Raw genomic sequence first — 26,531 nt, 5'->3', positions numbered from 1 at the left:
TTGCTTGCTCTGTCTGCACTACTCTGCTTCATTTTCCTTTGACACTTGTTAGCTGACCCTATATTAGATATTCATTCAACACTTGTTTATTGAGCACCTACTGTGTTTCCAGCACTGCTCTGGGCGTTGGGGCTGCCACATGAACACACAGATGAAAGTGTCTGCATTAATTGTTCAAATGATGGTTGTCTGTCTCCCCTGCTAGACTGTGAGCTCCATGGGGACGACAGTTTCTACCTGTTGTATACAGTAGGTGCCTAATAAATATTGTTGGAATGAATTCCAATCCCAAGGCATCTTATTTGGACTTGGGTGTTCTCATCAGCTGAACGTTTGCAGACCATCTCTCGAGTTGGGTCCCTTCTGCAGGTGCCTATCTCGTCCATTGTGTTGGTTCCTACTAGTTTCTGCCTGGGGAGGATGCCGCCTGGCAGTGTAGACAGAATGCCATCCTACTTTCCTAAACACCAACCATGGGTGGCACAGTTTTGAATCATCCACTTTGTTGCGGTTCTCAGGGATTAAGGAACAGAGGAAGGGTCTCAGGAAGCCGTGCTGCCCCACGGGGGCTTGGCAGATGCTTGTGGGATAGGTGAGTAAGCAACCCAGATGTTTATTGGACTCCTGCTATATACACACAAAGCCTCAGCACGGTGCTTTTCAGCCAAGTTTCCATGTTTTACCCGAGTGAGTCTGGCCAGAAAGGGTCTGTGGGAGACAGTGGCACCTGCGTGAGAAGCTTGGGTCTGTCCAGGTCCGTGAGTGACAATCCTCCTGAGAACGCAGAAACTCGACCCGTTAGAGCAGGCTTTCATGTGGCAACAGGTCTAGTCAAACTGCGTTAGCCTGGGGCCCTCCTGGCCTGGGCGGAAGCCCGGTGGTGTGGCATCATAGCTGGCAGGCAGGCAGCGACGTCATCAGCAGAGGGAGCAAGCAGGATCTGAGTGGCTGGGATGGTTTCCTGATATCACAAAGCAGGGCCTTTGCCAATTTGGAGTGGCCTCGGGGTGCGGACCTGCCCTGTGAAAAGGCAGGGGCCTGCGAGTTCTAGCGTCTCTCTGCCCTCCTGCCTCGTTTGCAGAGTGGGGAGCGTGCGGGCCAGAGATGCGCCGTGACGTCGGTTCTTCCGTGTCCTCGTCCTCAGACCGGGGGTGCTTGTGCGTGTGTTGGTCATCTCCTCCCCACACCGCACTTTGGGTGCAGGCACTGAGACGCAGGCACACATTCCAGATTCCTCCAGAGAAACTCGATCTACAGGTGCTGGCTCGAGGCAGCGGGGTTGCCAAACCGCAGCTCTGCACTCCTTCTTTTGGAGGAAGGAAAAGGAGGGCAGGCGGGGAGCAGAGAACTCGATTGCAGCGGCTCGGCTCTAGAAGGCTCCCAGCTCCCCACATGTGAATGTCGTCAGCCCTGTCCCCATGTGTGACCCTGGCTGACAGGCCCGGTCCCCCCGCCAGGCCTCTGCCTGCTCTGTGCTTCTCTCTGCCCCACACCCCCCTTCCTCACCCACCTCCTGCCATGGGGATTTTGGAAAGGTGGCTATTTTTCATCCGTTTGTGTTTTTTCATTTGTTGAGGTGAAATGCACAGAACATAACATTAACCTTTTTAAAAAGTACAGTTCAGCGGTGTCTAGAACATCCTTGGTGCTGTGCAGCCGCCCCCTCTGTCTAGTTCCAAAACATTTTCATTCCCCCAAAAGAGGCCCTGACCCAGAGCAGTCACTCCGCATTCCGCCTCCCCCGGCCCCTGGCAGCCCCTCGTCTACTTTCTGTCTCTATGGATTACCTGTTCCAGCCATTTCATACGAATGGGATTGTGTAATATGTGCCCTTTTATATCTGGCTTCTTTCACTCAGCATAAAATATTTGAGTATGTACAGTATCCACATTGTAGTATGTATCAGTCCTTTATTCCTTTTTATGGCTGAATAGTATTCCACTGTGTGTGTATTCCACGATCTGTTTGTCTATTCATCCATTGATGGACATGTGGGTTCACCTGTTTATGTTTTTGCAAAAGTAACAAAACTATAATGAGGAAATTGGAAAGAAAGGGACAATCCTAAGCTTGTCACTCTGAACACAGACATTTTCATTTTTCTAGGTTCCTTTTCATCTCTTGTCCTGCATCTGCCTGTGTAATTTTTTCTGAATTTTACTCTTAGGGCAGGTCCAGTTGCGTCCTTCATTTCAGTTGACATACAAACCTCTTTCCTGGCCTCTTGTTCAGGGACCCTTACAGCTAGCATCTTTGATGGCCGTGTCAGACTCCATCGATGCCCCCTTACCTTGTCTCCCACCGGATGAGCCGGCACCCTGGGACTCTGGCACCCAGACCTTCCACTTGCCTGGAAGTTCAGGATTCATTTATTCCCTGCCTTAGATGTGCTGAGGCTCTGTCTTGTGGAGTTGTTGGCCCAGGGGTTCAAGACTTTCCATGTTGACGGGATTGGAGGAGGACGGCCATCACCGTGGATGAGGAAGTTCCGGCAGGCTGTCATGGCTTTCAAAGTATGTTTAAGTCTCTTTTGCCCGACTGGCCCGTGGGGCCCGGGGATTTACCTCTCCTTTGGCTTCCTGTTGAGTTCCGTGAAATCCCACACGGGGAATGGCGATTAGGTTGCACTCAGAGACGCACTGCCCAGTTCCTTTTAGAATCCTTTCCAAGTTTGTTGGCTGCGGTCCGTTTGAGGTCCGGTTGACAAACTTCAGTCCAACTAGCTGTGCAGAAGCTCCCGGGCGCCTTCAGCCACCACGCTCAGTTCAAAGATCAGGAAGCCTGGGGGCAGGTTACATGGACATTTGATTTTCTTCTACCAAAATTGGGCAAGGGGCAAATGAGGTCCAAGATTTTGAGGGTGAGGAGAGGTGGCCGTGAACTGCATGAAAAGAGACTGCTCTGAGGCCATCCTGTTACAGAGAAATTCTTAACTCCTCACACATGACCGTCATTACAGCCGAACAACCTAGCTGTCCATCTACAAAGGGGAGTTCCAGAAACTCTGATAATGGAATATTATGCAGCTACGAACACATAAATGGACGTGGGAGCTAAAGCAAACCTGGGAGAGCGTGGGTAGTGAGATTCTTGGCTACAAGAGGACTGTTCCCGTATCTGCACTTGTGTATATGCCTCGGGGGCACTTTATGCTTTCTACATTTCTGGATTAAGATTTCTTAGGAGCGTGTATAACATTTGAAATATTCCAAATCCAGATAGAACAAGAAGTTTAAAAGCATTGTGGTTATAAATCCAAGCCTGGCAGTTCTCGTTTATTATGGATTTGAGATTCCAAAATGTTGAGCTCAAATTCCTTTAAACTGGTAGCATCCTAGTGACCTGGAGGACCTATCGGAATGCAGACTGCTGGGCCCGCCCCCAGAGTTTGGGATCCAGTGGATCACAAGTGGGGCCCAGGCATTTGCATCTGTAACTGGTGGTGCTGATCTGCTGGTCTGGGGACCCCAACTTTGAGAACCTCTCCTGTGAACCTCATTATAGGAGAACATCCCTACAGCCTCTTCCGCCTGTAGAAATTTTATGAGACTTCTGTCCCTGCGCTTGGCCTAAAGGGTTTACGTTATCGAATTTGGAGTTTTTGAGGTTGAGCACCCACAGGCCGCTTGGCTGGAGCTGTGGCCTCCCACGGGGCTTCCTGCCCCGTGGAGGGATGCCCGCGGGTCTCCCTGCTCCAAGACACCCTCTTGACAGGGCTGGGCTCCTCGGGCCGCCCTGTGAGGTCTTAACCTGTGCCCGCCTTGGCATTCCCTGGCTAAGTGCTCTCCTGCACTTGCCGTTCAAGAGTCCATCCTTCTAGGTGTCCCCTGGTGTTAAAGGGAGGTGGCGTGGGCAGGGAGCAGCATGTACTAAGCACCTACTGTGCACCCGCTGCTGTGCTGAGCACTTTAGCTACACCATTGCACATTGCAATCGGGGATGCCGCCTCCCTCTTCCCCCTGCACCCCCAGGGGTTTGAGCGCCTCACCTGGGCGTGCAGGGGGAGAGGAGTGGACCAGCCCCTCGCATCTCTGTGAGTTGATTCCTCCCAAGGCCTTAGATCTCTGCCTGGTCTCCCTTCTGCTCATTCTCCCTGGAGGGACATGGGGTGACCCATGGGACCCCTCTCAGAGGTAACCTTTCCCACTCGGCACATCCCACCGGAGGAGGCCAGTGTACCACTACTCCCAGGCAGGCCTCCTGACCCTAAAGCCTGGGCCTGGTCAGACTTCCGTTCCTGGGCCACTATGATGGAGGCCAGTGGCCGGCGGAGTTGCTCCAGGCCTCTTCTCGGGCCAGTCAGCTCTGGAGGGAGCATCCTGCGGGAGGCTGGGCCGCGTGTCCCTGTGGAGGCTCCTCTGGGCGCCTGCCTCAGGGAAAGTGAGCCTCGCCTTCTCAGGGCTGGAACGGGCTCGCTGGGGCCACCCAGTCCCCCTGGGGACTTCTGCCGCCAGCCAGGTGGGTGAAGAGGGACCAGCGTCCCTGAGCCTTTCCCTTGGGTTCCCGTGGGCTCTCCCCATGGAGGTGGCCATGGCGCTGCTCTGCTCCCTGTCTTCCTGCCCCCCTTCTATGGGGCCCCTGCCCCAGCTCCTACGTGGACCAGGCAGGCCCGGTTTGACCAACACCCAACCTCCAGGCTGGGTGATGTCGGGTTCGCCACCTAGACTTCATTCCCACTGCCACTTGAAGCGCGTCTGCTGCGCCTCAGTAAACTTTCAGGAAAGTCGCTGTGTGTCGTTGTGTGTCCCTGAGGTCCCTCCCAGATCAGGGCTTCTCTGAACGACACACGGCCCTTCCGTCACAACCTTGATGGGGCTGCAGTCGTGACTCTTTATTTTAATTTTTAGTCTCTGTTTGAATGTAATGCTGATTTCCCAGGGCCGGGGCTTAACTGATTCGAGCCCTTTCTGAAAGTGCCATGAGTAATCTGGGTCCTTCCGTAGGTGTTTACGGCAGGTGCATTTTTGGTCTTTTGAGGTCAGAGGCTAGAGCTCTGGACCGTGTGGGATTTTCTCTCCAAAATCACTCGTCAGAACTTTCCAGAAGGGTCCAATACTTTTTGTTGATTCTAGGGGCAGAGACTTGCTTTTGTATCTCTGCTTGAGCAAGAACACAGCTCCCTGGCTTCTCCCAGGCGTCTCTCCTCAAGTGGGCAGGTGGGATGGGCTTGGTTATTGAAACCATGTGACACCTGTCCTGCCGTTGGTGGCACCCTGGCCAGGGATGCCTGGCCAGGCTTGTGTGGCACACAACCTGAGCGCTCCTGCCACCGAAGCATGTTCCCGGGCTCACGGGAGCATGAAACCCTAATTAGCAGGCAGAGCCAGGCAGCCGTTCCATGGCTGCAGAGGCTGCCTCTGATATAATAACAGATCACTTGGGGCGTGCTTCTCTTGCAAAATCCTGGGCTGTACCCAGCGATGTGTGAGGCGGGAGGGAGGCGGAGGGAGGAAGCTCATTTGATCTTCAGGTGAAAGGAGGCTTTATAAATAGGTCACCTTGTTCCACATCCTGAATTTCATTCTTTCCCCATCTTGGGTCAAAACAATGGTTTTACTGTTCTGGGGTCAGTCGGACGCACTGAGGGGGAACGGAGCTGAACGAGGTGAGTGTGGGTCTGCTGCTCTCCCGTGGCCTCCCTCTGTGCCCCCTTCCCCCACCCCTATTCCATCCATTTGTCACCAGTCCCCTTGGACGTGTCTCCAGCTGAGGGTACTGCTTATTCAACAAACTTTTTCTTAAACAACACAACAGAAGGATAATGTTGAGTGGAGATGGGGCTCCAGGGCCAATTGATCCCAAAGTGCCTTTTTTAGAAGGCTGAACTGCAGAGTTGTGGCTTTCGTTGAAGGGGCAGCGTGGCGTTGCAGGAGGTGCTGAGCGCCCTGTCCTGTCTGAGCCAAGGGTTGAGATTCTTGTCCGCCTCCAGTCTCTGCCTCCTCACCCGGGCTTTGTGGGCACAGAACCGATGTACAGCCGCCGTGGCTGGGTTTCGGCTTTGGGAACGGAGCACTTGCTCTTTTCTTGTTTGGGGCCAGTGGAGACAGATAGGTACCCCATTTTTACTGGGGACATTAAAATATGTGATGTACAAACAGTGTAATTGGAAGTCTTAGGACAAATTATTGTGGAAATAATGTCCCTCTTTGGGATGGCTCCAGAGCAATACCCAGAAATTCTTGTCCTTTATTTTATTTTATTTATGGTTTTTTTTTGAGGAAGATTAGCCAGCCCTGAGCTAACATCCGCTGCCAATCCTCGTCTTTTTGCTGAGGAAGAGTGGCCCTGAGCTAACATCCGTGCCCATCTTCCTCTACTTTTTTTATATGTGGGACGCCTGCCACAGCATGGCATGCCAAGTGGTACCATGTCCGCACCCAGGATCCAAACTGGTGGACCCCGGGCCACCGAAGCCGAACGTGTGAACTTAACCACTGCGCCACGGGGCCAGCCCCTTGTCCTTTATTTTAACTGCGCTTCTGTTCACTGTGGGTTCTTAATGTGTATGTATCTTCCTGGGTAAATTAAACCTTTGTCCTGTGCTTGCTTTATAAGAAGTGACACACATGGAGATCCTTTAGGAATTGCTTTAGAGACAACTTGTTCTTGTGAATGTAGTGTGTTAAATCAGTGTATTTCGGCCTTTTACTCTTTTTCTGTGGGCTCAAAAATCATTTTCATTACAAAAGTCAAACATACTTATTTTTTAAATTTCTGTTCAAAAAGTGTTTAAGTGAACATCTCTTTCCTCCTGCCCCACCCTCCAGGATTAACCGTTGTGAAAGGTTTGGTGTTTATTCTTCGAGACCTTTCTGTATGCCTACAAACAGATAAACGCGCACAGATAGAACCTTTTTAAATTCTGTTCTTACAGAAATGGGATCACGCGCTGCATATCGTTCTCCAATTTGCTTTTTAAAATGTACCGGTGTCTCGTTACACGTTATGTGATGTCAGCGCATCTGAGGGGCTGCCTCCTTCTCGCCACAGCTGCTGGAGTTCATGGCGCCGCCGTGAGCCTCTTTGTCCACGTGTCCCTGTGCAGGGGTGTAGGGTTCCACAGACGAGACCCCTGGAAGAGCAGTGGATGGGTGATTGCTGGGTGTTTTGTTCCTGGGGGGGGACTGCCGTGTGGCACCTGCACGCCGAGAAGTGTGTCCCAGTTTGGGGTCTGTTGGAGACACACCCACAGCTGAACATGCGGGCCCTTTGCCCCACGTCCTCGTCCTCGCTAATCCTCCTCAACCTTTTTTAACCCTGTGCATCCCGCAGGACTTGCTCGCCCCTCTCCCTCTGCCGGCTCACTCTTCTCTGTGACTTGTACCGTGAAAACGGGATGTACCCAACAGGCGTCCTCTACGCACGTGTGCCCAGGAGACAGGGATCTGGGTGTGCTCGTTCCCTCACCTTCAGAGAGAAGCCTGTGATCATTAAAGGCTTGCGTTAAGACGGGCGTCCTTTGCTGGCCCAGGTCTCGGACCCCCAAACAGTGCACTTCAGGGGTGCTTGTGACTCCTCCCCACCCCGTAGGGATCACTGTCAGTCCTGGGCGTCCTTCCCCGCGCATCTGCCAATTCCAGATCTGGCTGCCCCTCCACCTGAGGGCACAGAGGAGCCCACCTGAAGGAGCCTGGGAAACTCAGGGAAGGTGGTCTGTGAGGTTCTTTCTTCCAGTGGAGAGCTGTGACCCCCAGCAAGCCTTCTCTGAAGCAGGCCTTTGTGGTAGGAGCTCTGGTCCCTTATGCTGGCCCGAGGCCACCGTAGTTGGCTGTACCTGTGGCGGCAGTGGGAGAAGGCAGCTTTGGAAAGCTCATTTGCTTAAAGGCCGGGGGTCCACCTGGAATTCCTTTGAGGACACGTGGCTCTCATGGAGTCTTGGAGTCCCAGGCCACCCCGTCCCATGGCAGCTGCTGGGGACACTGGGTGGGAGGCTTGTGGCCATCAGAGGGCCTAAGAGGCATCTTCTTTTGCAGTGAAGCATGAACCGACTTTTGACCCAGCGAGGGTGATGTGTGTGGGGTGAGGGCTTCTCAGCAGGGGGGAGGGTCCAGCCAAGGCAAACCATAGGCCTTCATGGAACCTGGCCTGATCGCAGACGGCCCTCCCCGTCTTCCCAGAGCTTTTGATCTCGTTTACTCTATTGTAAGTAAATGCAAAGTCCTGAAGACTTACCAAGCTTCTAGGGTGTGTGTGTGTGTGCATGTGTCTTACTCCTGCTTGAAACACATCCTGCTATATTTGAGCCTGTTGATGAGGGTAACGACCCACCCACTAGTACAGGAGTCCCCTGTCCCCGCCGGAGCGCCACGTCTGGCTGGCGTTTTCCTTCTCACCCCTGCTCCTGGGTGTCATTGGTCTTTGGGAAGCACCAGGCACTGGAAACCTGTTTGCGACAGCCGGCCTGTGCAGCCCCGGGGACCAGGACAGTGGGAACAGTTTATTAATTGGCCAGTCAGAGGTTGGTGGGGCAGGAGGGGTACGAACCAGGAATTTGTTTGTCTTGAGGGTAGGCCTGAGACAGCCGTGAGGGGGAACAGCAGATGCCATCTTGGGGACACTGTGGCTAACGTGTGAAAGTGCTTTCTGGGAACAAGAGCTCCCACCGAGGGAATGAGTAGGAGCCACCGGCCGGGGTACTGGCTGAACTTGCACGCCTCTGTCCCCCAGATGCCACTGCCGCCAGTGCTCTGAGTGTGTGCACATACGTATGTGAGTGTGCATGGCTGCGTGAGACTGGTAGGTAGTGTGGCAGCAGCAGGGCCGTCTCTGTCCTCTGCTTCTCCCCTTCCAGCCCTGCGGGGTGGTACACAACCACACTCTCCATACCCTTTGTGTCTTTGCTTTTCCTGGGTCAAGGCACGGGCTGGGGTCCTCCCACCTCGTGGAGACTCACCAAGGACTTGCTGAGCTGTCCCAGGCCCTGACATTCCTGGGGCAACTCTAGGCCCTGTAAGGCCCAGACATCTGCACTTGTTGCTCAGAATAGCAGGAAAGGGGGGTGGTCTCAGAGGTGGGGCTGGATTGCTTCTCCCACTTCCTACCTAAAGTGTGATGTCCACTGGGCACTCCCTCCTTGGCACAGTGGTAGGAGATGTGTCAGCCAAACCACTGTCTCTGTCACTTGGCACCCATGGCTGATGCAGTCCCTCCCCACCCTACCCGCCCCCAGCTCCATGTCCAGGTATTTGGGTGATAGTGTCAGCAGTGTTGCATGGGTTTAGAACAGGGGTCAGGAAAAACTATGGCCTCTGGGCCAAATACAGCCCACTGTCTGTTTTTGTAAATAAAGTTTTATTGGAACATAGCCATGCCCGTTGATTTACGTATTGTCTGGAAAGCCTAGAATATTTGCTATACGGCCTCTTACTGAGCAAGTTTGCCGACCTCTGGCTTCAAAGGGACCTTAAGCTTGATCTGCTCTAGCTCAGCATTCCAAGCACTTGGGTCTTGGCCCAAAGACAGCATCCATTTGTAGGACCGGGTGTGGTACCAAGAAGATGCATAACGGGGGTCTTTTCGTGTCCAGAGCGTGGTCTAGAAAATAAAAATAAGACAAAAGTGAAAATGCCAGTTATCCTCTCTGGAACATTCACTCAGTAGAGCATGGGACACCTGTCATACAGAGGAGCAGACAGAAGCTCAGAAAAGCTAAGGGCAAGTCCTAGGCAGTGCTCCAACCCACCATTCTGTGCATGAGGTTCCCCCAGGATTGCAAGCCCCAGGAGCAGGGCTTGGCAGAGGAAAGCAGAGTGGGGAGGTGCACGTGGGGAGGGGCCTGGGGGAAGCACCCTGCCAGACTGCAGTCCCCAGGAAGGGAGTTAGTGATGCTCCTGGGAGACCCCAAAAGGGTGGATCTCTGCAGCCACATTCAAAAATAGAGCAGAAGGATGAGAGCGGCTGGATGGCTCCAGTGGCCTTGCATGGCAAGGAGGTGGCTAGGTATGGACAGCAGGAAGTCGAGAAGGAAGTGCTGCTGGACACAGGGTGGGGATGGGCAGGTGAAAGGTGAGTCAAGAGTGGCTCTAGGGTTGCCACAGCCATTGACCACCTAGGAGGTGACTCAGATGGCAGAGTGGCCCAGAAGCAGCAGAGTGGGTGGCCCAAGTGCCCTGGCCGGGCCCTTGCATGCCCTTGTGCAGGAGTCACCCTGTGATGCTGTAGGCACCTTTACCTGCCCTTCCTGCCCCTCTCCTGCCTCCTTCCTCCCAGGGACTCCCTCCACTCAGGGCCACGTGGTCCAGGGCCAGGAGGGGCCCTCCCTCTCCTATGGTTCTGACATGGGGCCGAGGGAGGGGGAGCTTAGCACAAGGGCCACGTAGGTGGATCTGCTTGGCAGGTGGACTCAGAGGTGGTGTAATCTCAGAACAGGAGAGCATATGGAGCTGGCCACGCAGACAGAGGGTACGCCACCCCACCACGAGCTTCTGCTGTCTTCTCTGAGCGCTGTCTGAGGCTGCACTGACCCTGCTATGGGGAGATTCCCTCCCACAGCATCTTCTGTGGCACGATGGCCGTGCTCTGTCCCTCGGAGACCAGGTGTGGGGCTCTTAGTCTAGCTCAGGGTCAGCCGACTATGGACCAGCCTGTGCTTGTAAATAAAGTTTTATTGGAATGCAGCTGTACTTATTTCTGGATGTACTGTCGGGCTGCTTTCACATCACGAGGCCGTGTTGAGGAGTTGCACAGAGACCTTCTGGCCCACAAGGCCTAAACATTTACTGTCTAGCCCTTTACACAGAGTTTGCTGATCCCTGGTCCAGCTGAAGTAGGAGGTGTAGATGTGTACAGGCCCAGATTTACTGGCCTGAGAGCTCCCTCCCATCCCCTCCCCTCCCCTCCCCTCCCCTCCCTTCCCCATCGCCCTCCCTCTCTCCCTTCCTCACCCCCAACCCCATTGCCCCTTCCCCGCTCTCCACCTGTACCTTGTCCTCTCCTCTCCCCCTTCCCCCTTTCAGCCTCCCTGAATGGTCCTTCCCCATTCCCACACGTTTCTCTCCAAGTATTTTAAATTAATGTCTTGGAAGGACTTCTGCCCCACCACCTTCCTCTCCCATACGTCCCGCCTGCCCCATGTCTCCCCGCTGCCAGCCTCCTCACTCTTCCCACCTGTCCCCACGGGTGGAGCTGGGACCTTCCACGCCGTGAGATTCTGGGAGAGAGGTCCTTCCTGCTGGGACAGAAAGCAATGGCTGCTTCACTCCAGGAAGCAGTAGAATGAACTCTCTTGGGAAGTCGAGTCCCTCCTCGTCCTCCCAGGGAAGCTGACATGTGTCCTGCACAGAGAGGTCCGTGGGCACCAGCCAGAGGCGGGTGTCCAGACAGAGATGGGTGTGGATGCTTCTGACTTTGAGAACTGCCTCGGACCAGCCTTCCCCAGCTCAGAAAGATGCTCAGAGGGAGGTTGGGGAGGCAGGCGTCGAAGAGGCGGGTCAGGGAAGGCTGCAGCCCAGGGCCAGTCTCTGCAGTTACCAGGACCACATTTCCACACCAAAACCCAGGCTCTCCCCACCCCCGCTTACCCTGGCGAGCAGGTCACAAAGCCACAGGGTGCCCCTCAACAGGGCCAGGGGAAGTCCTGGAGGTTTCGATGGCTTTCAGGGGTCCAGGGGACTGAAAGCTTGAAACTGAGATTATCCTGGAAGATCCAGGAGGTGAGGTCACGATATCCACAGAAGTTTCCAGAACCTGGGTGTCCCCCCGGCTTTAGAGGGCATCTCAGCTGTGTACCAGCTTTGCATACATTTGACACAAGGGGTCCTAGTCTGCCTCTGAAGCAATGGCTGTGCCTCAGGGAATGAAGGAGCCTTCCATTCCACACCAGAAAGGGAAGAGCGAGGAATGTGACCTCCCCACTGAGATAAGGGGGTCAGGGTCAAGTGTCCCCACATGGGAACGCTGTACCAAGAGCCAGCCTCCTGGAGGCCTGGCCGCCCTGAAGACGTCATCTCATGGGGTCTCTTTCCAGCTGAGAGGGAGGCAGCTCCAGGTCTGCTGGGGGCCCCTGAGAGACTGCACCTGCTTGCCCTCCTCCTGGCCCTGGGCACCCAACAGGGAGCCAATGGTCCCCGGTTCCCAGATTTCCCCCAGCCCTCCCTGCCGTCACTCCCAGCAGGGGCTCTATCCTCTGCCACAGTGGAAAAGCAATACGCCAACTGCAGGGGGAGCCCTGCAGCCCCCCTACACCAGGCTCCTTTGTGTTCTCTTCGTCCCAGGCTCCTTAGTCTCCTTGGGACAATTGACCGGCATGACGCTATTCCCAGGAGCCTGGCACCAATGGCCTCCGCCCGGCTCCTCTGCATACATTAGTTAAATTTGTTTAGCCAGGAGCCTGTCCTCTTCCTGTCTGGTCAGTGCTGGGAGCCTGTCCCCCAAACCTGGCAGCCAAGAGTCCCTTCTGCAGGCCCAGGAGGTCTGTGATGGCAGAAAGAACCTTTTCTCTTGAGTGGGGCCCAGGAAATCAAAATGACGTGTTACTTGCCCTTGTCCAAGGCAGGCACCGAGGACAGGACTGGCACGGGTGGTCAGAGACCTGACAGTCCCACGTGTCAGCCACCTTCTCCTTGGATGTAACCCTGCGGGTGCTGCTGATAGAAAGGACGGGCCAGATCCAGTCAGATCTCTCCTCCAACCCCACGGCCCCATCTCCTTTAAAGGAGCCAAGGGATGGTGAAGCCAGAGTGGGAACGAGGCGGCTTGAAGTCAGACTTCCTCCCCAGATGGGCTCTTGGGGTCTGAGGAGCCAAGCATTGGCTGCTAGTTCAAGGGTGTGGGTGGTCGTCCAAGTGTTGGTCCAGAACAACCCGGGGGGTGGGCGAGAGCCTCTGTGCCCACCTGGCTCAGGGTCAACCCCTGGGCCTTCAGAAGAGCACAGCTGGCAGCCCCCAGTCCAGGCAGGACTTGGGACCTGCTGGGGAGGTTGCCACAGCCTCAGGGAATCTTGGGCCTCCTGGCCGAGTGCACACACAGACCCCTGAGTTGAGCTTTCTGCCTGCCCCGGGTTCCCTTGCCTCACGTGATCCAGTGGTATGTCTCCTGAAGGCGGCTGTGCTGGAAAACAGAGACGAGGAGCTGGGGGTAGCATGTCAAACAGCTTCTGCTGCCTCTCAGGGCTTCACCTGTCCTGAACGGCAGGCGTGGGAAGTAAGCTTCCCCTTGCTTTAACCGAGGAAGATGCCCACTGCACTGGGGCTCATTTCAGGATCTGTGCCAACTTGGCCTTCTGCCTGGAGAAACTGTGATTAGGGACTTGGTGTGTGTCGGCTGCATGTCTCAGCCCCTGCACCAGACACAGTGGAGGCTAATGCCTGGCTCCCAAGCCCTCCTCTCCACGTGACAGCCAGCCGGACTGCCCTCTCCTTTATGACGGCGTAGCCATGGGGACAGAGCATGGTTTCCTTCTTTGCCAGGACTCTGGTCTGCCCCGTATCGGGTGTGATGGGAGCTCACAGCCGGGCTGCTGGGACATGTCCGCGTGGTCAGCCTTGCGCTGCTAGTTAACCTTTTCCCCTTCTTCCCACACCCCGTGCTCACCCCGCCTCCTATTTTTCTTTCCAGCCATTAGGCAATACTGACTGCTCCACAGCTTGCAGAGGTCGCCTGGCAGCTGTCCTTCAGAATTCTGTCCGGGCCTGATTGGAAAACTGGAGAAAAGGCCCCGCGATTGATGAGTTTGTCTTGGGAGTCAGTGGCGAAGTGAAACGGACGGCAAACATGGGTCAGAAGGTCACCGGTGGGATCAAGACTGTGGACATGAGGGACCCCACGTACCGGCCCTTGAAGCAGGAGCTCCAAGGTCTGGACTATTGCAAGCCCACCCGTCTGGACCTGCTGCTGGACATGCCCCCCGTGTCCTATGACGTCCAGCTGCTCCATTCCTGGAACAACAATGACCGCTCGCTCAATGTCTTTGTGAAGGAGGATGACAAGCTGATCTTTCACCGGCATCCGGTGGCCCAGAGCACAGATGCCATCAGGGGCAAGGTCGGGTACACACGCGGGCTGCATGTGTGGCAGATCACGTGGGCCATGAGACAGCGGGGCACACACGCCGTGGTGGGGGTGGCGACAGCAGACGCCCCCCTGCACTCCGTTGGGTACACGACCCTCGTGGGGAATAACCACGAGTCCTGGGGCTGGGACTTGGGGCGCAACCGGCTCTACCATGATGGCAAAAATCAGCCAAGCAAAACATACCCGGCCTTCCTAGAGCCAGATGAGACATTCATTGTCCCCGACTCCTTCCTGGTAGCCCTGGACATGGACGACGGGACCCTGAGCTTCATTGTGGACGGACAGTACATGGGAGTGGCTTTTCGGGGACTCAAGGGCAAAAAACTCTATCCTGTAGTGAGTGCCGTCTGGGGCCACTGTGAGATCCGCATGCGCTACTTGAACGGACTCGACCGTAAGTGTCTTCTGCACTCTCCAAGATGGCAGTGTCCCTAGATTCATGTGTGTCCCTGTGGCTGGGCTATCGGGGCCCAGCAAAAGTTTACACAGTCGTTGGAATTAAAATGTCTATAAATAGACATCCCAGCATATTCAGATCCTCAGAGGCAACACTTGACCTGCCTCTGGTTAAATTAGGAATTCTAGCCAGAGTCTGCCAGATTACCTGGCAGCACCTCATGGATGAGTGGATGGATGGATGAGTGGATGGGTGGATAGATGAATGAATAAACAGATGGAAGAATGGATAGATGGGTGGGTGGATGGATGGATGGATGGATGGGATGGATGGATGGATGAGTGGAAAGGTGGATGGATGGATAGGTGGATGGGTGGATGGGTGGATGGGTGAATGAGTGGGTGGATAGTTGAGTGGATAGATGGAGGGATGGATGCATGAGTGGATGAGTGGATAGATGGGCAGGTGAATGGATGAATGAATGAAGGAATAAATGAATGGATAGATGGGTGGATGGATAGATGAGTGGATAGGTAGATGGTTGGATGAGTGGATGGATGAATGGAGGAAGGAATAAATGAATGAATGGGTGGATGGATAGATGAGCGGATAGGTAGATGGATGGATGGGTGGATGGATGGATGGTCTTTGATAGACGTGGTTTTGTTTCTAGTTGACCTGCTTCCAGATTTGATCAGCATTTGACCAAATTCTAGCAAAGTAGCCAGCATGTTACTGAGCTGGGGTTTGCGGCCTTGAGGGTACTAGGACCTTTCATATACATGAAAGCCAGTGGCCTCTCTCATTTATTAGACAGGTTAGGGTCTTTCTCTCTGTGCTGGAGGCTTCTGAGTGGGCTCCTTTGGGACACAGTCACCTGAGAGGGGCTGGTTCAGTCGTGATGTCAGGAGGCCTTTGGAGAAGAGAATGTGGATTAGAAACAGGCTGAGTCAGCAGCGATTTCCACCTGTACCTTTGGAAAAGGAAGTGTCCTTTCTCAAACTATGCATGAACATAGCCCACGTGTGGCGGCACTGTCCTGGTTTGGGAGGTGGAAGGCTCTGTGGCTTCTTTGCTGGGAGCCCATAGTGGCAGGAGGTCCTAGGGTTCCAGAACTATCCATCTCTGTGCTTGACCCTCACTCCTTCATGGGTCCCTTCTACCATCTGCAAATCTCACCTTGGAAAGGGGGTGGGCTGGAAGGCTTCGTCCACGCACCAGCTGTCCGTCTTTAAGGGCCAGGTCTGCCCTGGCACCCCAAGGTCTAACCCCACCCTGCAGGCCGGGGGTCAGGAGCACAGATGCTTACTCTGGTCTCGCAGCCTCCACACCTTCAGGTTGTGCCTCTCCTCCTCCTCCCTACTTCAGTCTTTGTAAGGTAGCAGAGAAAACATCCAGGCCATCAGGCAGAACGAACTCCTAAACGTTTTTCTTGGGAAGCCTCTGCTGCCCGTCTCCCACACTCCCCCTCTCTGGTTTTGGCTGGATAATGACAGTGAGCCAATAGCCAGATGGGGCATCTTCCTCACCTGTGCAGCCCAGCACCCCTGGGTCATGGGACATCGGCAGGGACAGCCAGGTGTGCATCCAGCAGGTAAACGCCCCGAGGAAGTAACCTCAGGCCTGGTGTAGGGAACCAGCAGGGTGAGTTCTGTGAGTCTGTCTCCCCAGGTGACAGTGGTCGAAAGTCCACAGGCAAATCTGCCGTGCGTGGTGATGGGCAGGGGTTAGGAGCCGTAGGATCTCAGGGGACCCTTGCCCATGGGCCTCCCTCCTCCTGGCAGAGGGGTGACCCTGGCCCCGGGGAGTTTACTGTCCGTGCTGTGCAGACAGGTGAGCGAATTGCTGGGCTTGCTGTGTTGCCGCCAGGCCACTGAGACTATTGGTGTCCACGAGAGTGCTGCAGCCCGTCTCCTGCGGGAACGGGTCCACCAGCGCTGGAGTGCGTTTGCATGGCTTCACTGTTCACCTTGCCAGCTCCAGTCAGAACACAGATCCCAGGATGGCCTGGAGGGCCCTGGGGCCTGTCACCCACGGCAAGTCAGGACACGCTCAAACAGGACTGTTGCCCTGCAGAGCCAGGGCAAAGCTTGGCAGAGGTTCTGCCGAAACAGTCCTGGAGGCCCAGACGGGCGTCTTGTAAGTAGATAGATGCCGGGTCGGCTCCGCATCAGAGGGGAAGTTGGCTGCTTTCATAATTGTTCTCATTTAGGAAATTTAAAGGGTTGAGGGGAAGAGGAGTAGCGTAGGAATGAGTTATGAGACCCACACCTACAGCTGGACCCTGCAGTGCCCAGTGGCTTAAGCCCACCCCACTGCTCCTGGTTAATGAGGAGGACCCCTCCCCACCGGAATCGTAACGCCAGGGCACCCTTGGCTTCCCGCCTTCCCCAGTCCCCAACAGACATGGACGGGCTCCACTCTGCACCGCCCCTTGACGTTGGAGGATCCAGATGGAAAAACCCGTGAGGGTGGCACTGCACACATGGGGAGCAGGGTCAGTTGTTAGAACTGCCAGGCTCGACCTGCTTACTGACACCTCAGTTCCACAGGGGAGAGGTGACGGGGGTTAGGGGCAGAGTGGGTGCTGTGGAAGTGGGGAAGTTAAATTGGAGATGCTTGCTCAACGGTCCAGGGGGCTCTCCAAGTGTGGAGACAGGACAGCGTCCAGAACAATGGTCAGTGGAGGAGTCACCACGGCTGGATGGTGTTTAGAGCCGTGACCTGTGGATGAGACCACCTAGGGAAAGAGGGGGAGAGGGCTGAGGCCCAGCCCTGGGACGCGTCCACGTTTAGAGATTGGTGGACAAGGCGGAGGGGAGAATACTGTCCTGAACACCAAGTGAAGAAAGGACTTCAAGAAGGACAAAGTGATGCCGGGTCAAATTGTTGATGGCTGAGAACTGTCCATCAGCTTCAGCAACAAGATGATCGCTGGTGACCTGGACAAGAGTCGTCAGTAGGGTGGGATCAAAAGCCTGAGGGAGTGGCAGGTCTAGAGAGGAGGACGAGGGTGGCATATTGTTTCTTAGGGCTGCCGGAACAAATGGCCACCAACTGAGTGGCGTAAAACACCAGGAATGGGGCCAGCCCTGTGGCCAGGTAATTGGGTTCACGCGCTCCGCTTTGGCGGCCCAGAGTTCCGCCGGTTCGGATCCTGGGCACAGACATGGCACCGCTCATCAGGCCATGCTGAGGCGGCGTCCCACATAGCACAGCTAGAACCTACAACTAGAATATACAACTGTGTACTGGAGGGCTTTAGGGAGAAGGAGAAAAAAAAGATTGGCAACAGATGTTAGCTCAGGTGCCAATCTTTAAAAAAAAAAAAAAAACGGAATGTACTCGCTCACCGTTCAGGAGGCCGGATGTCCGAGATCAGGGTGTGGGCAGGCTCAGTTCCTCCTGAGCAGCATCCGCCCCATGTCTTCTCCCAGCCTCTGCTGGTTGCCTGCGAGCCTTGGCTTGTAGATGCCTCTCAGGCTCTGCCTCTGTCATCGTGTGGCTCTCTCCTTGTGTCTCTCCTCTTTAGGACACCAGCCATTGGATTCAGGGCCCACCCTACTCCAGTATGACCTCATCTTAACTAATTACATCTGCAAAGATCCTGCTTCCAATAGGGTCACGTTCTGAGGTTCCAAATGGCCCTGAATTTGGGGCGACACTATTCCACCTACTACAAATGCGGAGACAGCAAACACAGACCCTTCCCACAAGAACTTCCCCTCCCCATGCTCCTGCCTGGGGGAGACAGGACAGTGACAGATGAAGCCCAGCGATCAGATTGGGTGAGGTCAAAGGGTGCCCAAGTCCTCTGCCCAGAAGGGTTTGCTTTCCCTTCCAAGGCAGCTGAGGAAGGAGGAAAGTCAGGGTGGGACCGGGTCTGAGGTCCACCCAGGGAGCAGGACTTGACAGGCGGAAGCCCAGCTCTGGCTAGGTACATCTTCTTGGTGTGGGCCTGGCCTGGGCTTTGCTCTTGAAGTCTTGGAGGTGGTTCTGATCCATTACTGCTCCCTGGGATGTCTGGGACGTCGTCTGCACCCTCCTTCCTTACCCCACCCCAGCCCGGCCGCCAGCTCCTGACCTCAGCAGGGAGCAGCTGTTTGAGAGCTAGTCAGCCAAAGCTGCGTGTGCACCCTCCCTGGGCGTCTGTTCCCCAGCCCTTCCCCTGCACGCCAGGCGGACCCTCCCCAGCAGAGTCCCTGCCCCTGTGCTGGGGCCGTAGGCCGAGCTGGCCTGGGCCAGAGCAAAAGGCAGTTATCAGTGTGTCCCTGTGTGACCTCCCCCACCGTCCAGCCACCAGTGGCCACTGGCCACTTGTTCTGACTCTTCCTTAGGGCTTGAGACCTCTGGGGCTGAGGCTGCAACCAGAGGGGCTGCTGTGTCCCCTCACTCTTTCCTAGGGCAAAGGGGTGGAGATGGTCAGTGTCGTGGGGAGACAGGGCCCGGCTGGGCCCCTAGGCCTGCCTGCCGCCCTATGGAGAGGCAGAAGGGAAAGGCCTATTTGCCTGCTGCAGACTGGCTGTCACCCAAGGGAGGGTCCCAGACCCATGGGTCCTCCCTGCCCCCGACTGCTTTTAACAGCATTCTCAGCTAAGGAAGCATTTTCCCTGCGGTTCAGCATTGTCAAATTCTCCCTTTTAGAGCTGCCACATAAGTTTGGTGTGGTTTGTAGTGATTGTGGTTCAGAGAAGGCTCAGCTCTTTTCCCCAGGAGCCTTTCGACTTGGTGACCTCCTCCTGGGGCCCTCCCAGGGCGCGTCACCCGATGGTGGCTCCTTCCTGCACCTCCGTTCCAGCTGGGCTCTTGGGAAGCTCCTTGTCGGGGAGGCTGATCACCCCACCCTGCAGGGGCTTCCTTCTGGGGGAGAGAGGCCGTGTGGGGGAAGGGGTCGTTCCAGACTCCCTGCCCGCCAAAAGGCTTGTCATATGAGGACAGCAGGCTCCCAGAGTTGGGGACAGGGAACCAAGAGTGCTGGCATTGCGTGGCTGGGTGTCCCTCCCCAGTTGGCCAGGACAAGGGGTTGGTGTTCTGTTTTGTCTCTTTTATCTAAGAACTGCTTAATGTAAAGGGAAAATGTACACATGTCCTGGGATGTCCATCCTTGACAGACGACTTTCTCGAATCCATTTCCTGGAGCAGCCTGCAGTGAAAATGCTCTAGGACGGGCCCCTGAGTCAGCGACGTTCAAGGGAACATCGATGAATCAGGGGCACTTCCTGACATGAGGCGTCGTCCTTGACCTACAGACCCAAAGTTCATCCATTTAGCCCATGAACTAGACACAGCACCAGGCTCTGGAGGCTTGAATGGGGTCGCAATCTCTCAGTGAACTGAGACAGAGCCACGGGTTGGGGTGCTGGGGCCACGCGTGTTCACATAGGCCACCAGGTAACCGTTTCTCCTAGAAATGTGGAAGTTGGCACATGGACTTGTCCAGTTCCTCAACCTTCTGCTCCCATAAATAGCGCCTGATTCACTTCCTGATTTCTGTGCCGCCTTCTCAGCGCCACCCCCCCCATTCATATAAACTATGTAAATGAGTGAGCGCCTCAGCTTCCTGGAGATGGGCATAGTGGCCCTCGCGCCTCACCCTGACAGGAGTCATTGAATAAACTCTGCCTTCTCCGTTTGGGAGCTTCCTCAGTGGAATTTCAGTGGGCACTGAATTGGATGGAGCTGGATATAGAGCCTGCAGCCCCCAGTCGAAAGTATTGAGGTGGGGGCCTTCTTGGGTCCTGTTAGTGACCAACTGAAATTGGTGGGACAGATGTCTTCCATGGCACAGTGCCCATGTCCCATTCTTTGGCCGGTGCATTCTCAGCCTCCGCCCAGCCATGGCCCTGTGCATCATCATTTGCCTCCTACAGGATTGGAGGGGGGATGACCTGTTTGTGACCTCGAGGCCCCCAAGAATAGACCCATCCATGGGATGCCTGGGTGAGTGGTCCTATTTTCAACTTAGAACACATCACTGCAGCCATCAGCTGCCACTTCCGTAGCCCATCTTGGAAGATCTGCCGTGTCCAGAGGACATGTCCCTTCTGTTTTCATGACCCGTCCCTGAGTTATTCAGTGTGCTCCAAGGGTGGTGAGGGTGAAGACCCGTGCTCAGCAGGGGCGGAAGGAGGCAGCTGTAGGTCTTTGCCCCTTTGGGTAAACTGCGAAGGGCTGTTGAGAACTCCCTCTTCATGTTGGCGTAAAAAGAGCCAGACTCTAGAATTTGATGGACCTGGGTGTATGTCCACATTCTAGCCTTTGGCTCTCATACCTTGGACCCCAACTTTCACATCCCCAAGCCTGTTTCTCCATCTGTAGATTGGGGCCACCGTCCCTGCCAGGCACACCATAGTTGCTCCACAAGCCACGGCTGCCGCTGGTGCCTGATGTTAATTTCAGGCGTGATCACCAGAAATATGGGAGCTGGAGCTGGGGGCTTGTGCAGGCCTCTGCTGTTTAGAAACGCTTTTTCATGAGGATATTCATGAGTTGACCTGAAACCCATTAAGCCAAGAGGACATGATGGGAACTCCCTCTCTGCCGTCACTTCACAGCCAGGCAGGGCTCTCAGGCCACATTCGATGACTCTTGATGTTTTCTCAAGTGCCTTCAGCCACCAGGGGAAGCCCCTGCACCTCCCAGTGGGGGCTGAGCCACATCCTTGAGGGAGAAGGGGCTGGCCCGGTTCAGGGCGGAGGGAAAAGGGCTCCTGAGTGAGGAGAGGAAGCACCACTGAATTCCCCCACTTAATCCTGCGGCAGGGCCTCGACAGTATGTCCAGCCCGAGAGCTGCTGGGAGGCATTTCTGGCCTTCGCGATCTCAGCTGGGTGGGACTTTGGGGAGCATCTGGTGTACATTCCTCACCTTGCAGATGGGGAAACTGAGGCCCAGGCAGAGGGAGTGATCCGCTCGAGGTCAGGGTGCTGTGCAGGGCAGAAGTGAGGAGCCAGATGTGGGGCCACGGGGGCAGGATGCTTTCTGATAAGGGAGCCCCAAGGCTCTGTGCGCAGGGGGGGTGGGGGAACCCAGCCCCAACCCCCAGGAGTCTGTGGACTCCTTGACCGAGAGAGTGAAGGTCATTTAGGTTGTCCTCCTGCCTCCAGACAGGGCTCCCCTTAATCATCCCACACCGTCTAGGAAAGGCCCCATCTCAAAGCTTTCCATGAAAAACATTTACCGTTTCAGCTCCTCCTCCTCTCTGGCTAGGGCCGTGACCGCCCAGGGGACATGAAGAGGAGTTGTTTGTCTTTTTTTTAAGCCTGGAATTTAGTAAATGCATTTTCAAGCCTAAGATTTATTTTTTTTGTAATGACAGCTTTGTTGAGATATAATTCACGTGCCGTTCAATTCACCCATTTAAAGTGTGCAACTCAGTGGCCTCTAGTGTATTCACAGTTGTGCAACCATCACTGCGATCAATTTTTGTGCACTTTCATCACCCCGAAAGAAACCTGTACTCCTTAGCAGCCTCTCCCCATTTCCCCCTGAGGCCCCAGTTGTAAGATTTGGGCTTCAGTAATTGAGTTTTTAATGTTGTTTTTAATATTCTGAGACATTGATGAATATTTAAGAACTTTAATCCACTTTTTATTAGTGGAATGCAATGGGGTCTCAAGGGAAATGCTGAGTTTTCTTTAGTTTTTTGGTCTCATCTTTATTTTGCTCACAAAGGAGTCTCAGCATTAAGGGGAGACCATGGATGAAGCCACAGATCCATTCATTTCATCTCTTCCTTTGTCCAGAACCCTGGGGTGGCCTCATGCAGCTCCAGGTGTGCTCACCTATACCTGGTTTCAGGGAAGAGAGCAAGGAGGGGTCCACTCCAGGGAGGCAGGGTGAGCAGGGCCCCTGTGCCCCTGGCAGCCTCTCGGGCCTCAGGGGAATAACTTTCGGACTCCTGCTGGAGCTGCTGGTTTATCTGAGATGTGGGGTGCACAGAGCCCTCCTTGCAGGACAGCAGGGCCCAGGCCCTCCAGGGACACGAGGATAGAAGTACCCTTTGCAGGCTGCAGCTGGAAGTCATTCTAATCCTGAGGCAGCTCTGCCTGAGCCCTGGCCCGGTTCCCCTGGCTGTGAGATGCCCTGGCAGTGCCTGGCGCGGTCCTGAGGGTCCCCATTGCTGCGGCTGGGCTGGCATTTCTGGTTTCCCTCTACCTGGGCCCTCAGCTTCACTCTGTCAGGTAGAAAGAAGTACAGGCACCTGCTTTCTGTAGACACCACACCTGCAGGCTGTGGGGTCAGCTGGGCCTGGACGGCCCGTGCGCTCTGCTTTCTGTAATATGTGCCTCTAGGCTGCATGTCTTACATCTTAATTGGCAGCAAGATTTGGTGGCTAAGAATGTGGATGCTGAGCCCAGATGGCCTGGACTCAGATCCCAGCCTGTAAACCTGACACGTTAGGACCTCTCTGCACCCCAGTGCCCTCGGCTGTAAGGTGGAGATAATAGAACCCACGAGCAGTTGGGTTAACATAAAATGGTTCCTTTCCTAAAAGCCTGTGTGGGGTCTGGTGCTGGGGGCGCATGCCAAGAGGGCTGGCCTCCATGTGCCCTGTGGATGCACACTGAAGGCCGCTGCTTGCCCCGTGGGCGAGAGCAGGGATGGCCTGGGTTCTAGTCCTAGCTCCACCTCCTACCAGCACTGTCACCCTGAGCAGCTTATTTGGACTCTCTGTCGCTGTTTCCTCCTCTGTAAAATGGGGATGGAGAGGATGTTGTCTCACTGTGATGACGAAATCATTCATAATAACCATTGCGAGGATTCAATGAGTTAGTGTTTGCAGAGGGCCTCCAAAGGTGTCCGGCCCCGGATGGGTTCTCTGTGTTAGTTAGTAATAATCAATTTAAAGTATAAATGTATTTAATTATTAATTGTGTGTGTATTGAAACTAATATTCATGATACTTTTGCTACTGTTAATATTGTTTGTTCTAGAACCATCCAGAGCTGTGCTAACCTGACGCTGTCTCTCTTCTGTTTCCCCAGCGGAGCCGCTGCCGCTCATGGATCTCTGCCGCCGCTCGGTGCGCCTGGCCCTGGGGAAGGAGCGTCTGGGCGAGATCCATGCGCTGCCGCTGCCCGCCTCCCTCAAGGCCTACCTCCTCTACCAGTGACCCTCCGCCCCAGGACGCCAGCACGACAGCCACCGGGGCCAGCTCACCGAGCCGCCGCCGCCGCGCCCTGGGCCTCGGAGGGGCGTCCGCAGCCGTGGGAGGAAGTCCCCGCTCTTCCTCTTCATCCTCCAGGCCGCGCCTGCCGGACACGGACAGCTCTCGACACAGGCTCCTCTGTTCCTCTTCCCGACATTGGCGGAAGCTCTCTCTATGCCGAATCACAGCCCCTCCTTGGAAAGTGACACATGGAATAAACTCCCAGGAAGCCCTACACTGAGTTCCCAGCTGCTCTCGGGGTGTCGTCGTCCACCTGCCGGGTCCCACGGTGGGGGGCCAGCAGGAGGAGCCCCGGCACCGAGAGCAGACCCTGGAGGTGCTAAGAGGTGCTTAGATGAGGGCTGGCGCCCAGGCCAGCAGGGCCATGCCGTGGCAGACAAAGCTCAGGACGTCAGAAACTCAGCCCGGACACCAAGGCAGAAACCAAACTTGGACCTTGCGCAGGCACATGAGCACCCAGCATCAGTCCCGGCCGGTGCCCCCTGTACCCTGTATTTATTCTTTTTAACAATAACAAAAGCCATTTATTTATTCCATTTAGAAAGGAAACCTTGTTTCAGTCACCTCTCCCTGTTGCTTTTCTTCCAGCTGCCCCTCCCTGGGATGTGTGTGCCTCACCTGTCCTTCTTGCTGGGCCGGGTCTGTGGTGTGTCCCCACGTGGCACAGGGTGTCTTTGTCCTTGACCTACAGTTTCCAGGGGGTTCTGCTACGAGTTCCCGAGCGGGCCCCCCCAGAGAGCAGTACCCTCACGTGCAATATGAGAGTCTCGGGGGACCTGTCTGCATGGTCCATGGCGCTCCTCGTGTCTCTCCAGGAGCCACTTACACCTGGGCTCAGCCATCTTTGCATGTGGTCTTATTTCTTTAGTCTTCTATGGCTTCTTGGTGTGGGTTTGCTTTTGCTTTCCCAGCTGAGGTTTTCCACGTGGCTCCTCAGAACTCCAGCTTCCCGGAGGACCACTCGAACCAAGAGGGAGGAGGAGTGGGTCTCCCTCCCTTGAGGAGCCAGGGGCAGGGTGGGGTAGGGGAGACCAGAGCTGAGTCGTGCCTCCCAGAAGCCAGTGCAGGTCTCTGCTGAGTGCCCATGTCTGGGCTCTGGGACGAAATGGAGCAGCCCCAGTTCTTCACGACGCCCTGGAGCCAGAGGGGCAGGGTGGTGCGGGGCGGGGCAGCCAGCAAGAGAGGGGACAACCCTCCCTCCCCGCAACTCCCCCACGACACGTAGCAGACCCCAGCACCCTGCCGCAGCACTCTCCATTTCTTTTGTCTTGAAGTCGACTCTCTTAGAATCTGACTTCTGTTATTTCTGTACAGGTACAATAGATGACTTTATTTGTTTAAAATGTTTAATATATATGCATATATATTTGTCCGTAAGAATTATGTTTTTAACAGCTGCTGTAGGGTACCTTTTTTTAAAAAAACAAAAAAGTCTTCCAGTGGAGTATATTTTTTAAACACAAAATTGGTGCCAAGACTGGGTGAGGAATGTATATTGCCCCCTTATTATTTCGAGGTTCTTTGTCGGGGGGCATGGGGAACCTTACCTGTAAGACTTAAAGATTTCCCTCACTCCTGTGTCAGGGTGGGTCCTGTTCTGATGAATGTTGCACACAAGAGTCTCCCTTACACGGATCCCAGCCTGATCGCCTTGACCCAGCCGTCTCCCACGGACGCGGGATGAATCGCCCATCCTTCTGTCATCCTTCTGCACTTCCTGCCCCCCAGCTCCCCACACCTCAACCCCACCCTTCTTTCCTCTCAGCCCAGAGCCTTGTGGCCTGTACAGTTTTGAAACTGCCATTCTATTTTATGATGGTTGATAATAGTAACCTAATAAAGGAAAGTTTATTAAAATACAAAGCCGCTTTCAAGTCCCTCTTTGTCCCTTGGGGGAAGGGAAAGATGCATGGCCGACCCCTCCTTGGTCCAGACAGCTCACCACCCATGGTTTTCAACAGATAATGTGATCCCCTTGGCAGAGGCTGGGATGCCAGCCGGAGCCCAAGGAAGAAGGAGAATCCTTCAGAGGGGATCCTAGAACATTTCCATCCTTTCCAGACGTTCGTGAGCCTGCAGCCCAGACTAAGGGACTTGCTGATCCAATAGAAAGGATTCTGCCATCCACGAGAGTCTCTGGCTCGTTGGTGTGTGTTAAAAGTTTGAGTCGACAGTGGGCTTTTAGGAGCAGGGTGTGAGCTGGTACGGGTGCCCTCAGAGTCCAGGCTCTGGGTACCCCTCGGAAACAGCTGGTCCCTCCTTCATCTTTGTGTGTGCAGTGCCAAGTGCACAGAGATGCGGCTGAGCCTTGGCCGAGAGAATCTGTTCCACCCGTCACTATGGGCAGGGTCCCCCCCACCCCACCTCCCAGCAGAAAAGACAGGAAATTCTGGCTTATTGGAGGATTGATGAGTGATAAAGTGAATAGTCAAGAAACTTACTAGATGTGATCACATGTCGTGACTGGTTTCCAAAGAATTGGCAAGAATGCATTCGGTTCCCTGTGGGCGTGTCAGAATCTGGTGGTGCTGGGAAAAGTGCCCTGGCCTGAGGGCCCAAGACCCCTGGGACCAAATGCCATGTCCCTTTCTCTGAGAGTCTCGTGGCCAGCTTCCCTCAGGCTGTCTGCACCAGCCTCACCAGGGAGGGGTTTGTTGACATGCACGTTTCAGGCCTGCCTGGGATGGACTGAATCAACATTTCTGGGGCCAGGCCCAGGAATCTTCAGTTTTCTCGAACTCCCCAAGTGACCTTGCCTAAGAGTTTGGAGACCGTTGTTTGCAACTGTGTCAGCTCTTTCTCTCAAAAAGCTGCTGGGAAAGGGAAGTTGTCTCAGGGTGTTAGTGAGTTGGCTCAGCAACGAGCACGTGGCCTCCTGAGTCAGACCTGGGTTCAAATGCTGGCTCTGACCCTCACTAGCTGAACCTGCACAAAATGGCTGTCATCACAGTGCC

At 54.9% G+C, this 26,531-nt stretch overlaps 1 protein-coding gene across 2 annotated transcripts in view; it reads left to right on the top strand.

Annotated features, from left to right (window-relative positions):
• Positions 1-25,440, top strand: part of SPSB1 (splA/ryanodine receptor domain and SOCS box containing 1) — a 68,827-nt gene extending 43,387 nt beyond the window's left edge. For both annotated transcript variants that reach the window (XM_070610907.1, XM_008517188.2), the window contains exons 2-3: positions 13,555-14,404; positions 23,393-25,440. In XM_070610907.1, the coding sequence (XP_070467008.1) occupies positions 13,711-14,404; positions 23,393-23,520 (822 nt within the window). In that variant the 5' untranslated portion in view covers positions 13,555-13,710 and the 3' untranslated portion in view covers positions 23,521-25,440. The remainder of the gene's footprint in view (positions 1-13,554; positions 14,405-23,392) is intronic.
• The last annotated feature ends 1,091 nt before the right edge of the window (positions 25,441-26,531 follow it).

Source organism: Equus przewalskii, chromosome 2 (assembly GCF_037783145.1).
Source record: "Equus przewalskii isolate Varuska chromosome 2, EquPr2, whole genome shotgun sequence".
In the NCBI taxonomy this organism is placed as follows: Eukaryota; Metazoa; Chordata; class Mammalia; order Perissodactyla; family Equidae; genus Equus; species Equus przewalskii.
The sequence above is the reverse complement of the archived record's forward strand: the minus strand, read 5'-3'. Positions and strand labels throughout refer to the sequence as shown.